At 38.0% G+C, this 17,356-nt stretch overlaps 1 protein-coding gene across 1 annotated transcript in view; it reads left to right on the forward strand.

Moving 5' to 3' along the window:
• The first annotated feature begins 437 nt into the window (after window positions 1-437).
• The window catches only part of KCTD8 (potassium channel tetramerization domain containing 8), a 291,616-nt gene continuing 274,697 nt past the window's right edge, over window positions 438-17,356 (forward strand). Inside the window, exon 1 of the mRNA XM_066279758.1 lies at window positions 438-1,847. Within this exon, the coding sequence (XP_066135855.1) occupies window positions 896-1,847 (952 nt within the window). The 5' untranslated portion in view covers window positions 438-895. The remainder of the gene's footprint in view (window positions 1,848-17,356) is intronic.

Below are 17,356 nucleotides of genomic sequence, written 5' to 3' on the forward strand. Positions count from 1 at the left end.
TCTTAGAACAATATAGGAATTAAAGATGAGAAGATTGGCCTGTTTTTGTTATAATCTAATCCCCCTCCACTCCCCACTCCACTTTCCACTTTAATAAAAGAGCAAAAAAAAAAAAAAAAAATCAAAGCAAAACAAAAAACTAGTTTTACTAGATGAACGGGGACGAGTAGGCAGGTAAAGAAGGAAGGGAGAGAAAGAAGGAGGGAAGGACGGACTGACGGAAGGAGAGAATGAAATGAAGAAGAGATGCTGTCCCTTCTGTTTTCGGAGGTTCCCTGCCCGTTTCTCCCGGCTCCGAGCCAGGTAGCAGCTCCTCCTGGCCCCGGCCCCGGCCCCGGCTCCGCCCCCTAGCGTTGCAGCCCCGCAGCCTACGGCTGGCTCTTATCTCTTTAAATGACAGCTGTGGCTCGGGTCCCAGTCCCAGGCCTGACGTCAGTGCCGCCACCCAGGCTGCGAGGAGTAGTTAGCGCCCCCGTCCGCGCTCGGGACTCGCGGCGCGCTCGCAAGCTGCTGTGGCGGCTAGTTCGCTTTGCTCCGATCCCTCCTCCCGCCTCCCCGCGGAGAGCAGAGCGGCCGCGGAAGCGCCTCCTGGAAGTCTCTCTCACACTTGCCCGCCTTCGCCCCGGAGGAGCAGCCGCTCCTCCCAGCGCCGCCGCCGCGGCTCCCGCTGAGCTCCCATCCCGCGCTTCGCTCGCCCGATGGAGCCTGAGCGCTGCGGCCGCCGCCGCTGCCCCGAGCCCTGAACCGGGCCGCCCCGGCCGGAGGATTGGGTCGCCCAGCCCCAGGGCGCACCAGGCGCACGCTAAGGCCGGGGGTCGCCGGGCTGCGGGGCACGGGCTTCGGGAACGAGAAAGTGCGGCTCTCCCGGGTCACTTTGCCGGCGGCGGGGCGGACCATGGCTTTGAAGGACACGGGCAGCGTAGGCAGCACCATCCTGCCCATTAGCGAGATGGTCTCCTCGTCCAGCTCGCCCGGAGCGTCGGCCGCCGCCGCCCCGGGGCCCTGCGCGCCCTCGCCCTTCCCCGAGGTGGTGGAGCTGAACGTGGGAGGTCAGGTCTATGTGACCAAGCACTCGACGCTGCTCAGCGTACCGGACAGCACGCTGGCCAGCATGTTCTCGCCCTCCAGCCCCCGAGGCGGCGCGCGACGCCGGGGCGAGCTGCCCAGGGACAGCCGGGCGCGCTTCTTCATCGACCGGGACGGCTTCCTTTTCAGGTACGTGCTGGATTACCTGCGGGACAAGCAGCTCGCGCTGCCGGAGCACTTCCCAGAGAAGGAACGCCTCCTGCGCGAGGCCGAGTACTTCCAGCTCGCCGACCTGGTCAAGCTGCTGTCGCCCAAGGTCACCAAGCAGAACTCTCTCAACGACGAGGGCTGCCAGAGCGATCTGGAGGACAACGTCTCGCAGGGCAGCAGCGACGCGCTCCTTCTGCGGGGGGCGGCGGCTGCCGCGCCCTCGGGCCCCGGAGCGCACAGCGGCGGCGGCGCACCGGACAAGCGCTCGGGCTTCCTCACGCTCGGCTACCGCGGCTCCTACACCACCGTGCGCGACAACCAGGCGGACGCCAAGTTCCGGCGTGTGGCGCGCATCATGGTGTGCGGCCGCATCGCCCTGGCCAAGGAGGTCTTCGGGGACACGCTCAATGAGAGCCGCGACCCGGACCGCCCGCCCGAGAAGTACACGTCCCGCTTCTACCTCAAGTTCACCTACTTGGAGCAGGCGTTCGACCGCCTGTCCGAGGCCGGTTTCCACATGGTGGCGTGTAACTCCTCGGGCACCGCCGCCTTTGTCAACCAGTACCGCGACGACAAGATCTGGAGCAGCTACACGGAGTACATCTTCTTCCGTAAGTTCGCAGTCTCCGTCTTCTCTCCCTCTCCCCGAACCCGGACGGGCGGGCGCTCCGGAAGGAGCGGGTCATTCCTAAGCGCGAGGCGCTCTGTCTGCATGCCGCGTCTCCTAGCGGGCGCGGTTTACGATTTGTCCTGTTGCGATCGCCCTTCTTGTCCCTTAGGAGCGCGCAGTTCTCACGCAGTCTTTTCTTAACTTTATGGATCTTGCCCTCTCCCCCGCCCTGCACACGGACGCTCTGGGCCCCCTTCAGCCGAGCGCAGGGAGGGCACCCGGGAGTATTGTCTGGGAGCGCGGGTTGTTCTCTCCGCTTCCACGGTACCCCTGAGGGGATCAACTTATATGAGCCTCATGGAGGGCTGGCCTGGAGGCATCGCCTCTCACCACCGGGACCACCTCCTGTTATTGCTGTCTGGCGCAAAAGCGTCCAGTTACGGCGGTTTCAGAAAGGAGGCAAACGAAGAAGTGATGGCTGCGCCTCTAGGGTCCCTCAGGGGGCTGGAGCATGAGAGTGGCTGGTGGGAAAGAGGTCTCCATCGACCCAGAGAAACCTCAGATTTTCCCCGCGCCACTTGTCATTTGTAATTGCTCTGTGTGTTGGACAGTGGAGGGTGGAGGGAACTAAAGAGTTTGGATGTCTTAGTGCCGCTGTTAGGGTTGGAAATAAGGAAGAGACATGGTTTCTGCGTGTGCACGTATCTTTCTCTATCCCTTTCTCCCTGTGAATGTGTGTGCATATGAGAGAGAGAGAGAGAGAGAGAGAGAGAGAGAGAGAGAGAGAGATTGTGTTTTCCTTCTGGACATCTCAAGTGCGAAAAGAGGATTGAATCCACTTTCTAGGGGAGCGAGGGGAGAGGGGATAAAATCCTGGGATGCTCTGAAACGAGGGAGTAAGGGCGAGGATATAGAAAGCGTTTGGCATGATGCTTTGTGCGGTGCGCTTCCGGAGGGGGCCCGGTGGATCAAGTTCAAAAACTCCACTGAATATCACTGGGGCTTGGGGAATGGGGAGGCGGGGCAGGCACAATTCCCGGTGACGTTTAGAAAGTGAGGAGGGCCCCCAACTAGAGAGCTATTTGCGAGAATGAAAAGCCAGCTGGGATGGCAGCAGGAACATCATTTGGCAAATGTTTTTTTCTTTGGCAACACAAGAAGCTTTGAAATTTGTTTCTACTGTTACGAAGAATAGCATTGACTGCTTATAATAGAAACAGACCAGCTTTAATTATATTTATTTATTTTGGTAATATACTCACTGTTTGGAAACCAGAAAGTTTTTGGGTTTTTTTTTTTGTACCTCATTTTGACTGGAGAGGTGGAAAGGATGTCGCCTTGCACAGGTGCAAGCTTAATTGAAAGGTGCTCAATGTATATCTAGTAACATTAGAGGAAGGGTGACAAAATACAGGAGACTTAGTCTTAGAGTTACACTGTCTTTTCTAACAGTGCTTGATTTTCTGAACAAGTCATTTCAACAGAGAAACAAACAAAAAGTGTCCACTGATGTGATAGATAAAATCTATCTATCTAATTGTCTTAATTCTATCAAATTATATCATATTATTACTTGTCCCATAGTAAAAAGATAGATTGAAAAATCACCCAAAGGAAGGTTATATTTTATTGTTTATACATAAAATAAGATTTCTTGAATCTATATGAAGTAAACTATATTTAGCATTATTCTTTACATTTTATCCCTTATCAAAGTGACCTTTATTAACATTTTAGATCTTAAACATGCATGTCATTTCAACACAGATGTATTTTCAAGCATTTCACAAGATGAGATGAAATGAACTTTTGATTTTCTTTGTAGTTAGAGATTTTGGTTAGGGAAGAGATAAATTAGGTTCTGCAGTTAAGTTTCTTGCATTTTGGAATCTTTCACAGTTTTGGTCTTTCTTTTTGCCCTAAAAAGTTGTGGATTTTAAAATGTTTTTTAGTTTGGTGGTGAAGAGACACTAACAGCTATCACTAAATTATGGGGGAAAATGCCCTTAAAATAGTATACTAAAGTAAGAAATTCAGACAATTTGACTAATAAGATCATTTGGGTGAAATTTGGAATTCAGAATATTTCAATATTGGATCTAGAAGAAATGTTAACAACATAAAATATTCATTTTATAAATAGCTATTTGCAGAGTACTCATAACTAATGAGCTTTGAGATTCATTCATTAAAGTCTCAGAAATCTAAAGGAGGCAACCCACTACTTTCCTCATTGATTGTCCTGTGTGGAGAAATACACAATTTCAGATTAAATATTTTTCCTTTGAAGTGGTTTTGCAGTCAGTCATCAACCTGATGTAGTTGTCATTTTTTAAAATTTATTATGTAAAATTGATATTAACAACTATTATACATATATTTATTTTGTTTTTTATAGCTTGCAACATACTTTGACAAATTATTTTAGATCAGATTCCTTTTAATATTGGTAAATGAAAATACAACATAAAATATTTGTATTTTCATCTTATTCAATTTAGGTAACGATACAAGTATACAGCATGTAATTGTCTTCTTTGATAGTCTCTATTTAAAATGAATATCAGTGTTGTTCATTAAAAACAAAATTATTGGATGAACTTGTTTGTCCACTATGTTGTATATACAGAAGAGGGTCTTATTATCTTTTATTTTCCCTTTTGACACAGTACTTTCAACAAATACTTACTGTATAACATGCCTTAGTCATTTTAATATCTTTTTAAACTCCGGCTGTATGTGAACTTAGTTTGAAGGTTCTCTAAAAACTATAGAATTGTAATTTATACACTGGCATATCAATTTCAGCTCTTCACCTACTTCCCTGTACAGACAGGAAGAGACTGGTAAATGGTCAGTAATCCCAACACTTGCTATTTGCCTAATGTGTGATATTGGTTAAATTATTCACTTGTTCTCTCTCTTAATTTTCTCGCCTAATATATTGTAGTACTAATTTAATAGGACTTAAGAATACATATAAAATGCTAAGAAGAGTCCTTGACCTATACTATAATAAAAGCTTATTTATACATGTTTCCTGTTAACACTTATGAGCAATAGAGTATAAACTTTATTCTTATTGATATTTAATTTTAATTTTGTTTTGTTTTATACAGAGTAAGTATAGTTGACTTAATTGTAAAGTTAATTTGAAAGTTATTTTGCAGTTAAATGATAGCATAATAAACTTCTAGAAGTTTGAAATAACCAATTTAATAATCAACTTCTTTCCTTGAACTTGAATTTTTCAGGCCAAGTTCAAGTCACCTAGCTTTGCCAGTCAAACTCCAGTTAGTATTTTTGTATCAACTCCAATAGAATTCTTTTCTGATTCAGGGCCAAGAAGCATTTTAACACTATTAGGACTTGAAACTTTGGCAGTATCTTCTGACAAACTCTGAGCTAGATTCATATATCCTTAAGTGCTTATATCCAAGTCATTGGATTTCAAGTTAAAGGTTATATAAAAGCTATTAAACATTTAATACCAACTTCATTTATCTCCATAGACGCTTTTGTCTACTCTCAGTCTTAGCTCAGTATATTATCAAGTCTTTTAGACTCTGCAACATGTAGTAGAAGTATGTAAGTAGTATTATTACACTTTATATTATTCTTCTAATACTTAAGATGAATGGTCCAATAAAACACTGATTTATTGGTCTTTCTTTTTTGAGGGGGTGTCTGTTAAGTGTGCTTGTGGCTCTTTTAGCAATATCTGGGAAACAAAAAATGTGTTGCCATTGTATTACATAGGCAGTGGATAGTCATCTACTTGATTATGATACATAGACCATCCATATTTAAAATTAGCATTACATGTTTCCTTTATTTCTTATATTTATTTATCATTTTCTCATTTATTCATCTTCTCTTATAGGGCTTCGATATTTGTGCTTTATATGTTGGCTGAGTAATATGTGGTGCAAAAGTGTAGCTTTTTCTAGGATTTCTCTTGATAGTCTTTAAATTTAGTATATATATATTTTTTATTTTTTATTTTTTTGCTGTGATGTATGAGAGTGCCAGATCTAGGAATTAATGCTCTTACTTAATGGGGCTAGTAAATCTAATTTGTTGTACTAGATTTTTATATCCTCTCTTTCAAATTCTGATTTAATTCATCGGGTTGGGTTGAAGAAATCTAGTTGAGTTGAAAATGTTCAAACAGTTATTCAGTTCTATGTTAGCAGGCCTGTTGCATTAAAAGCTTTCTAAGAAACGTCTTTAAAAAGTCATTCTATTTAGATGACTACTTTTAAACTTTATATACTATTTACCAGTCTGATAATACTACTTTTTATCACCAAATACTGTTTTATGAAAACACCTTTGTTAATCAATTCTTTAAGTTGGTTCTTTTCCTCCTGAGAACTTATTAGTTATTTTTATAATTAAAATGTGAAAATTTCTTTTACAATCACATTGGCTGAATGACCTTTGAATCAGTAGAGAATAAGAAAAAAGAACAGACAACTTTTTAAAACACCAAGATTCTGATTTTATGTAAATAGTTGCAATAATAAAGCTGACAAAAAAAGACAGAAACCTTGGAGTATAAAATGTTTGTAGACTGTGTTATGACATTGGCTCCTATTGAAAGGTATTAACCATTTATGTCCACCCTGGTACTGTCTCTAAACTTGATCTTTTTAATAGTGTTAGCCTTTAGCTTTCCCTGTCACTCTTTCTACAGTTTTTGCTGCTGGTCAACCATTGTGCAGATAATGAAGCTGAAAGACTTGATGGTATTAAAAGCCTTCTTTGACAAAGTTCTCTTTTTTATAGCTTAGAATTCTAGCACTCACAATTTGTGTGTGTGTATGCATGTGTATTTTTGTTAAAATAATCTCTTTTGGAAAAAAGAGATGATCAGTATAAAATTATCATCCATTATTATCTATTCTACTGTCACAAGTATTTGCTGGCATTACTTAAAAAGTGTGAAGAAGATTGTTTACTAGTCATTCCAAATTAGCCCTTTTTGAATATGAAAATAGCACAGGCAGCTTTACAAATTTTTTTATAAAAGAAAAGTAAAAAATTAAAAATTACCACCACTGATGGACACTTGGGCTACTTTCAGATCTTCGCTATTGTGAACAATGCTGCTATAAACATGGGGGTGCATTTCTCCTTTTGGACCAGTGCTATGGTGTTCTTAGGATATATTCCTAACAGTGGGATAGCTGGGTCAAAAGGCAGTTCGAATTTTAATTTTTTGAGGAATCTCCATACTGTTTACCACAGTGGCTGCACCTGTCTGCATTCCCACCAGCAGTGCAGGAGGGTTCCCTTTTCTCTACATCCTAGCCATCACTTATTCTGTGTTGTTTTGTTGATGAGCGCCATTCTCACTGGTGTGAGGTGATATCTCATTGTGGTTTTAATTTGCATTTCTCTAATGATTAGTGATGTTGAGCCTTTTTTCATATGCCTATTGGCCTTCTGTATGTCCTCTTTGGAGAAGTGTCTATTCATTTCCTTTTCCCATTTTTTGATTGGATTATTTGTCTTCCTGGTGTTGAGTGTTGAGTTTTACAAATTCTTTATAAATTTTGGTCAGTGGACGAGTGGATTTAAAAACTTTGGTACATATATACTACGGAATATCACTCAGCCATAAGAAATGATGACTTCGGATCATTTTCAATAACATGGATGGACCTTGATAACATTATACGGAGTGAAAGAAGTAAATCAGAAAAAACTAAGAACTATATGATTTTATACATAGATGGGACATAAAAATGAGACTCAGAGACATGAACAAGAGTGTGATGGTTATGGGGGGAGCACAAAGAAAACCAGATTGAAGGTGACGGAAGATAATTTGACTTTGGGTGAGGGTTATGCAACATAATCAAATGTCAAAATAATCTGGAGATGTTTTCTCTGAACATATGTACTCTGATTTATCAATGTCACCCCATTAAAATTAATAAAAATAAAATGTAAAAAAATAAAAAATCACAAGTAATTACTAATAAAATTTTGAACCATTTCCTTGTAGTCTTTTTGTCTATACATATATAAATGATAAACATTTTTAATGTTATGGTTTATACTATATAGGTGGTCTGTATGCTGTCTTTGTTTTGTTTTATACACTTAATAAATTGATACATTTAATGACATTTCTTCCGTAACATTTACTTCTTTATTGTCATCTTAGATAGTAAAGTAGAATATAAGTCCTTTGCCACAGACAATATAATAAGCAGTGGTTTTGAATATTTTCCTTGTAAGCTTAAGAAATATTTGACTCTTTCCAAAATACAGTTTGTGTAATAAAAAGAACATTTACTATCTACCTAAATTTGAGATGTCTTTTATGAACAACTTTTATTATTTTTCCTAACACTCCTTAAGCTTTGTGTTGGTTACCTGATACTTCAGTGAGAAACTGATTTGGAGAGGTTAAGTAACATACCTAGGTTATAGAACTGGTATGAGGCTGAGCAGGACTTAGAATATTTCTTACTCCCAAAGCCTTCTTCCTAAAGATTTAAAAATAATGCCTGTTTCATGTATTCAGTAAGACAAATATATTTCAATGTCTACTGAATATGTAGACTTTAGATCTATAAGCAAAAAGTGGTGGTATGAACTATATATGAATGAATATTTCATATTTTTTAATCTATGTTCAATTTTCAAAGAATGTCATAAATATTTGTTTTTTTAAACTTTACTTGATGGAAGGGTTAATTTTTTATTGATGAAAACTATCATATTCATGAATTTTTAAAAAATTGTAGAAAAAACTTTTAGCTCAATTTAGCACATTTTTGGGTGAATAATATATATTTGCTAAACTGACTTAAAGTTAATCAATGTTAAGGTAGTTATATACTTATGCAGTAAATTCATTTTACCTTGTGTAATAAAACACATTTTTTAGAAGGTTAGAAAACAAAGAGGCTATTTTAGTGAAATCAAAATTTTTTTCTTTTATATTGTTTATTGGTCCTAAATACTGATTATTCAATTATGATGCTATTCAATTATATACTTGGTATAGTTAGGTTAAAAAAAGTATCAAGTACCTGTTGAGTATTGGGATAGTCTTTGGTAATTTTGAAGCCTTGAATATTGTGGAAAAAAATACATACATATTTTTAAGGCAGTATATATATATGTGTGTGTGTAAATTTGAAGTACTTAAAAATGAGCATTTCAGATTACTCTTCCATTTATATTTAATTACACCTATTTTAAAGCCTCATTTGAGTTATCTTCAGGGTGTCTGAGTAGGGTTTTAGCACTTAGCCACAGTCCTGCAAGACATGCTGATGGCCTCACTAATCAGGTTCATTGTTTTAATGGTGGGAGCTACACCACCAGAGGTTTTGGGAGGTCTCAGCTAAAGAGGAGAGTAATTTTATTCACAGGCTTTCAAAGTCACTCCAACAGTTAAATTAAATCCTTCAGTTCCAAGGGTAATGGTGAATGTCCAGCTGCTGACTGGGATATACATGTCTTCTGTCTGTCATCTGTGCACTTCTCATCATTCGTTTCTACAAGTGAACATTTCATGAAACCTAATTATCCTACAAGGGTAATTGTATTTTGAAATTTCAAAATCAAAAAGTATATGAAGTATTTCCTACTGAGCTTTCCTAACCCACTGGCTTTTAACCACTGGTAGCACAGCCATGTAATACCGAGTGACCACTTGCTATAGAATCCTTCTATGCTTAACCTCTGCACTTCTGTCTCTTTTCTGTAGTATACCGGACATAGAGCTTCATTGCAGTCCCTACAATTTGGAATTATCTCTTTTTTTTCTTTCTTGATGTATCTTACTTTTTTACAGATTTATTGAGACATAATTGACATATAACATTGTATAGGTTTAAAATGTACTACATGAAAATTTATGTATTGTATTATGATGACCACTGTAGTGTTAGCTAACATCTCCATCATGTCATGTAATTATCATTTTGTTATTTTTGTGGTAAGGACATTTAAGATTCACTCTCTTACAACTTTCAAATATATAGTACAGTGTTACCAGCTGTATTCACAATGCTGTGCATTAGATTCCCAGAAATTAATTCTTCTTCCAACTGCAAACTGTACCTTTTGACCAACATCTACCCATGCCCTTTCCCTTGTTTCCTATCACTTGGTAACAACCATTCTTACTCTCTGTTTCTATAAGCTCAGTTTTTTCTTAATTTATTAGAATATATATATATATATTTTTTAGTGAGAGACAGAGAGAAAGATAGGCTGGGACACACAGATAGGAAGGGAAAGAGATGAGAAGCATAAATTCTTTGTTGCGGCACCTTTGGTGTTCATTGATTGCATTCTCATATGTGCCTTGACTAGGGGACTCCTGCTGAGCCAGTGACACCTTGCTCAAGTCTCCAACCATGGGATTATGTTTATGATCCCATGCTCAAACCAATGACCCCACGCTCAAGCTGGCAACCTCAGGGTTTCAAATCTGGGTCCTCTGAGTTCCAGGCCACTGTAGTGTATGATAACACTACAGTGGTCATCATAATACAATACATAAATTTTCATGTAGTACATTTTAAACCTATACAATGTTATATGTCAATTATGTCTCAATAAATCTGTAAAAAAGTAAGATACATCAAGAAAGAAAAAAAAGAGATAATTCCAAATTGTAAGGACTGCAATGAAGCCCTATGTCTGGTATACTACAGAAAGAGACAGAAGTGCAGATCATGATTCCAGCTGATCAGGCGAGCTCAGCTTTTTTAGATTCCACAAATAAGCCGTATCACACAGTATTTGTTTTTTTCTGTCCAACTTATTTCATTTAGCATAATTCCCTTAACATCCATCCATGTTGTCACAAATGGCAGGATTTTCTTTTATCTCATGGATGAATAATATCCTATTTTGTGTATTTATATGTATATATATATGTGTGTGTGTATGCATATATATATATACTCATATATACATTTATACACACACACATATATATATGTAGACAGGTTTTTTTTTATCCATTCATCCTTTGATGGACACTTAGGTTTTTCCTTATCTTAACCATTTTGTATAATGCTGCAATGAACATAAGAGTACAGATGTCTCTCTGGGATCCTGGTTTCATTTCCTTTGTATCTATATATATATATACTCAAGTGAGATTGCTGAATAATGTAAATATTTATTTATGCTGACCTTCCTCATCAAGTCAGTCACCTTGAGAGTTGATGTTGGGCCTTACTTTTGTGTTCTTGGACCTTAGTGGAGTGGCCAGTAGCATATTAAGAACTTAACAAGTATTTATTTTTGGAATGAAAGTGAAAATTAATGAATAAATCAGAGATGTTGGAGGTTCCATTAAGGTAGTTATTGAATTGAGATTTAGTTCCACTTCAATTTAAATTGTACTTATTGAGCAATTACCAGGCTACAGCTTGGGGCAAGACATAAATATGAATGACAGAGACCTTTCCTTTAAGGTGATCATAGTAGGCTTTTTGTTGGTAGTGGCTTATGGACGAGTTATTTAATGTATTAGCAGCAGCAGAGAAATGGCATGATAAGTTGTTACATGGGCACTTAAAAAAAGTGATATATCAACTAAAATATGGACAGAATAAAATAATGTTATAAATGAAGTTGTTAGAATAATAAACATATACATGGATTCACACATGCAGGCATATGCACACATTTATTTATAGTGAAATGATTGGAGAGACAGAAGGTTTAAGGGATCCAAAATAAGCTGACTTATTTTTTAATGTATGAAAGATATTGGGCTAATGCTTAGTGCTGTAGCCTCCCCTTCCCCACAACCATGTTGTCCAGTACTTGCTTTTCAAAAAATCTAGAGTATGGGGTGCCAGCTGCCTGCAGACATGTTCAAGCCCTGTTGTGATATGACATAAGTTCAAGCAGTATCTGGCAAAGGTGAGGGTCAATAAGTTCATATTGCTATCTGTACTCTTAGTTTTGATAAAGTACCTTAAAATAAATTTAGCAGGTATTAACTGTTTTATGATCAATATTACATATCAAGTTCCCTTATATTTATTAACCCTGTGTTAAGGTAATAAAAATAAACCAACTTTGTTGGCAATAAGAGCACGTATTTCATGATACCTGGTTAGATGCTCATTGGTTCAATGTTTATTTACCAGTTAAACTTAGAATGCAGTTGCTATTGTATTGCAACAATTTTCATATTGAAACCTACTCATGCGGAAAAGTGAGTTAAGGACAATAAAATAATGTAATAAAGAAATTTATAATTTTGACATTAGGTCACTAGAATAGTAAGTGATTTAACCATTCAGTTGTGCTACTTCCATTTCTTTCACCGGTTATAACAAAAAACCTTGAGCAAAATGGAATTCATATATATTCTTCTTTCTCATCGTTTTGTATAATGAGCTATGTCTGATATCTGGTATAAGCAAGCTAGGGAGAGCAGTACTGTGTTTAAAGAAAGCCAATACCAGAATTTCTTGACCCCCATGACTAAGAAGCAGAAAACACTGAGCTCTATGAATGGGTTAACATTTTTAGTCAGATACCTTGACAAATTCTGACTTGAGCTTTAAGATATTGGGAAAATAATTTACTCTCTCTCCTGAATGAAAAGTGAGGATAAATATAACATGCATTTGAGAGGTTTGTATGAGAATTAAATGAAGTAATATATATATAACACTTAGAAGAATATCAGACACAAATTAAATGCTTAATATATGCTAGCTATTTTTATGTTATTAACTTAAAAATTGCAAAACATAATAAATTGCGTGTCTGTATACTGTAATTCTCAACACATTTATGTTTTCTTTTTGAGGAATTTAATAGCTATACCTATTCAAAAATTATTATTATAATTAGTTAAATTAAAAATGTTACTGACCTAGTAAATATAAAATCAGTTGTACTTTATTTATTTATTTATTTTTATTTTATTTTATTTTATTTTATTTTTTTGTATTTTTCTGAAGCTGGAAACCGGGAGAGACAGTCAGACTCCCGCATGCGCCTGACCAGGATCCACCCGGAATGCCCACCAGGAGCGATGCTCTGCCCACCAGGGGGCGATGCTCTGCCCCTCAGGGGCGCCACGACCGGAGCCTCTCTAGCGCCTGGGGCAGAGGCCAAGGAGCCATCCCCAGCACCCGGGCCATCTTTGCTCCAATGGAGCCTTGGCTGCGGGAGGGGAAGAGAGAGACAGAGAGGAAGAGGGGGGGTGGAGAAGCAAATGGGTGCTTCTCCTATGTGCCCTGGCCGGGAATCGAACCTGGGTCCCCCGCACGCCAGGCCGACGCTCTACCGCTGAGCCAACCGGCTAGGGCCCAGTTGTACTTTATTATTAAAATAAGTTTGTTCTCGTTGGATCACTAGATTACCGATTTACTACTTAGGAAAATAGTGCACTCTTCTGGGTCTAGCACTGGCCACTCAGCAATTTTGAGCATAATTAGCAAGAATAGTGGTAGTCAGTGGTTATTGTCTCAAACTATGGGTTGTATTTAAGCAAAGCACCTCTTAGTCACACTCTGTATACTATGTTTCTGATGAAAGCTTGTGACTTTGCTGTGCAGCAATGTTGTGCAAAAGAACACGCTGTCAGAGCCAGGTGGGCTCTAACATTGATCAGCGTTTGGGCATTTGGCCAGATATATCAGGCTAGATTTTGGATTCAAGTACATATCTCCACAATTTGGGAAAACTGTGTTGGATTTCAACTCAATCAGTTCCTATTGAAACTGTGCTATGTATTTTGAATACAAGTTTTCTAATTGCTAAAATGCTAGATATTTGAAGAAAGCAGATCTAAGGCAAATGCTGGCAGTCACTCAGAGACAATTCTCAGAAATTTGACCTTTTCTGGTTAGTGAAGGCTGCATCTAGGATGTCTCTTTGCAGGTGGAGTGTAAAGATTTTCATGCATATAATTCCAAAGTGAGATTTTTTAAAGTTTAGGGTATACAGCACATTACTTTGATACATTTATGTATTAGTATATGATTGCTGATGTAGTGATATTTATCACAATACGTAATTATTGGACAATATTCTTGTCTATATTCATTATATTGTGCATTAGATCTCTGTGGCTATAACTACTTGTTAAAAATTTATACTGTTAAACACCATTACTCTTCTTCCCCTCTTCTCGCCATTTTACTCTCTGCTTTTTACAGGTTTAACTATTTTAGGTTCCACAGAAAAGTGATATCAAACAGTACTTGTCTTTGTCTGACTTATCTCACTTAACATAATATGCTCATGTTCCATTCATGTTGTCACAAATGGCAGGATATTTTTCTCATGGTTTCATAATATTCTGTTGTATATGTGCCACATCTTTTTTTTTAATCCATTCATCTGTTAATTGACATTTGGGTTGTTTCCATATCTTTATTATTGTGAATAATACTATGATAAACACGGACAATGCTTATATCTCATTGAAATCCTGCTTTCATTTTTCTTAGCTATATACCTAGAAGTAGAATTGCTGGATCGTATGGTCATCCTATTTTTAAACTTTTTCTGAGGGACCTCCATATTGTTTTTCATGGTGGTTGGACCAATTCACATTTCTACCAACAATGTGTAAGTGTTCCCTTCTTACCATATTTTTGCTGACACCTATTGTCTCTTGTCTTCTTGAGATAGCCAGTCTAATAGGTGTGAGGGGCTATCATTGTAGTTTTGATTTGCATTTCCCTGATGATGTTGAGCATGCCTGTGGCCATTTTGATGTCCTCTTTGTAAAAATGTCCATTTAATTCTTCTCTCCATTTTTAATTAGGTGTTTGTTTTTGTTGTTAAATTGACTGAGTTCTTTATATTTTGGACCTTAACCCCTTATCTGATATATGATTAATAAAAATCTTCTCTCATTCTGTAGATTGTTTCTTCATTTTGTTAATTGTATCTTTTGCTGTGTAGAAGCTTTTGAGTTTGATGTAATCCCATTTGTTGATTTTTATCTTTCTTTGTGCTTTTGGTGTTATATCCAAAAAATTAATGCTGAGACCAGTATCAATGAACTCCTCTATGTTTTCTCCTAGGAGTTTCATGGTAGCAGGTCTTACGTTTAAACCTTTGGTGTGAGATAAAGGTTTAATTTTACTATTCTGCGTGTGTTTCTTCAGTATTCCTAGCACCATTTGTTCAAGAAATTTTCCTTTCCTGATTGGGTAGTCTAGGCTCTCTTGTTGAATAGTAGCTGAACATATATACTGGAATTCTATTCTAGGATTTCTCTTCTGTTGCATTGGTTGATATGTCTACTTTTGCACCAGTAGTATACTGTTTTTATTACTACAGTTTTGTAATATAGAGTGAGATATAGAAGTGTGTTACCTTCAGCTTATTCTCTTTATTCAGGATTTCTTTGACTATTCAGGGTCTTTTGTAGTTCTATACAGATTTTAGGATTTTTTTTTCTATTCTGTTGAAGTATGCTTTTGGTATTGTGATGGGGATTGCACTGAATTTGTATATGGCTCATGGTAGTATGGCCATTTTGACGATACTTATTCTTTTGATTCATGAACATGGAATGTCTTCCCATTTGTGTATTCTTCAATTTCTTTCAGCAATGTCTTGTAGTTTTCATTGCATAAATCTTTCACTTCTTGGTTAAATTCATTCTTAAGTATGTATTTTACTGCTCTGTTCAGTTGGTTCAGTGGTAGAGCATTGGCCTGGCGTGTAGAAATCCTGGGTTCAATTCCCGGTCAGGCACACAGAAGAAGTGATCATCTGCTTCTCCACTCCTCCCCCTCCCCTTCTCTCTCTCTTCTCTTCCTGCAGCCATGGCTCGAATGGTTTGAGCATGTTGGCCCCAGGTGCTGAGGATGGCTCCATGGCCTCTCCTCAGGTGCTGAAATAACTGAGTTGCTGAGCAATGAAGCAGTGGCCCAAGATGGACAGGCATCTCCCTGTGGGGAGCTTGCCAGGTGGATCCTGGTCGGGGCACATGTGGTAGTCTGTCTCTCTGCCTCCCTCCCTCCCCACCTCTCACTCTCTCACTTAATAAAAAAAAGTACTTTACTGCTTTTAATGCTATTATGAATGAGATAGTTTTCTTTGTCTTTTTAGATGTTTTATTATTAATGCAAAGGTGCAACTGATATCTGTAGATAGTTTTGTATCTTGCCACTTTATGAAAAATATTGATCAATTCCAACAATGACTCTTTGGTATTTTCTAAATACAAGATTATATTATCAGCAGATAGTAATAATTTTACTTCTTCCTATCTGATATGGAGACCTTTTATTTTTTTGTCTTGCTTAGTTTTTCAAGCTTGAACTTTTGATGCTATACTGAGTAGGAGTGGTGAGAGTGGGGCATCCTTGTTTTGTTCCTGATCTTAGAGGAAACACTTTCAATTTTTCTCCATTGAGTATGTTATTTCTGTGTTTGCCTTTTATATTGAATTATGTTTCTTCTTTACCTAGTGTGTTAAGGGTTTTTATAATGAATGCATATTGTATTTTTTCAGATGCTTTTCCTGCTTCTATTGAAATGATCATGCAATTTTTACCTTTCATTTTAGTGATGTGTGTATTTTACTTATTGATCTGTGTATCCTTATATTCCAGGGATATATTATATTGAGCATAATACATAATTCTTTTTATGTGTTCTTTATTTGGTTTGGTGACTTTTATTTTTGATAAGGATAAGTTGCTACACTGGTTACTTCATAGTGAGTAATGAGAAGAAGCAGGCATGGCAATTCCAAATTATTGGTGTATTGTATATGATAATTTTTGAGATTAGTCCTTCTAATGTTGGTCCTGACAGAATAAAAATGAAAGATTTGACAATAGAAATACTTGGGCTATAGTCTTAATTTCATCAGTATGATGATTTTATTTTTTGCTACTTGACTATATTTTATTTCTTTGTATAGAAAATGCTAGAAATTTATCCTTTTCATCTTACTTCCATGCACTTCCATAATTAATATGTTCCAAGAAATCTATGATGAATAAAAATAGAGTATTTGTTCTTGTTTAGTATTTCAGACTTTAAGAGTATATGTTGAAAGCATTTATAGAGGGTGATATCTTTTCACCCATTCTTTCATTTAATGGTTTATAAAAAAACATTCAAATGTATAAAATCTATCAAACCAAGAGAAAGTCAGAGTAGATTATCTTAAGCTAGTGAGTCATGCCTCCTGTTTAGCCCATTTATATTAATGTATTCATTAACCTGTATTATATATGAAGCAGTCTGATAGGTGCTGAAGATGTGGTAGTGAACAATAGTGAACACAGTTCTGCCTTTCATTATCAGGGCCATGACGTGTAGACGTGCAAGTTGTGTGCTACTTAACACTGGATTGCACACTGTAGATTTAAGTGTACAGAATCTTGTAGATGTGCAAGATAACTTTGGAGGCTCTGTGAGATGGTCGTGCTCATGGACAAAGACCAACAATATCTTTTACAAACTTCTTTCCACGAGAGTCAAGGCATGATTTTCTGTGTGCATTTGGGTGTGTGCGTATGT

This window comes from Saccopteryx bilineata, chromosome 5 (assembly GCF_036850765.1).
Source record: "Saccopteryx bilineata isolate mSacBil1 chromosome 5, mSacBil1_pri_phased_curated, whole genome shotgun sequence".
NCBI lineage: Eukaryota > Metazoa > Chordata > Mammalia > Chiroptera > Emballonuridae > Saccopteryx > Saccopteryx bilineata.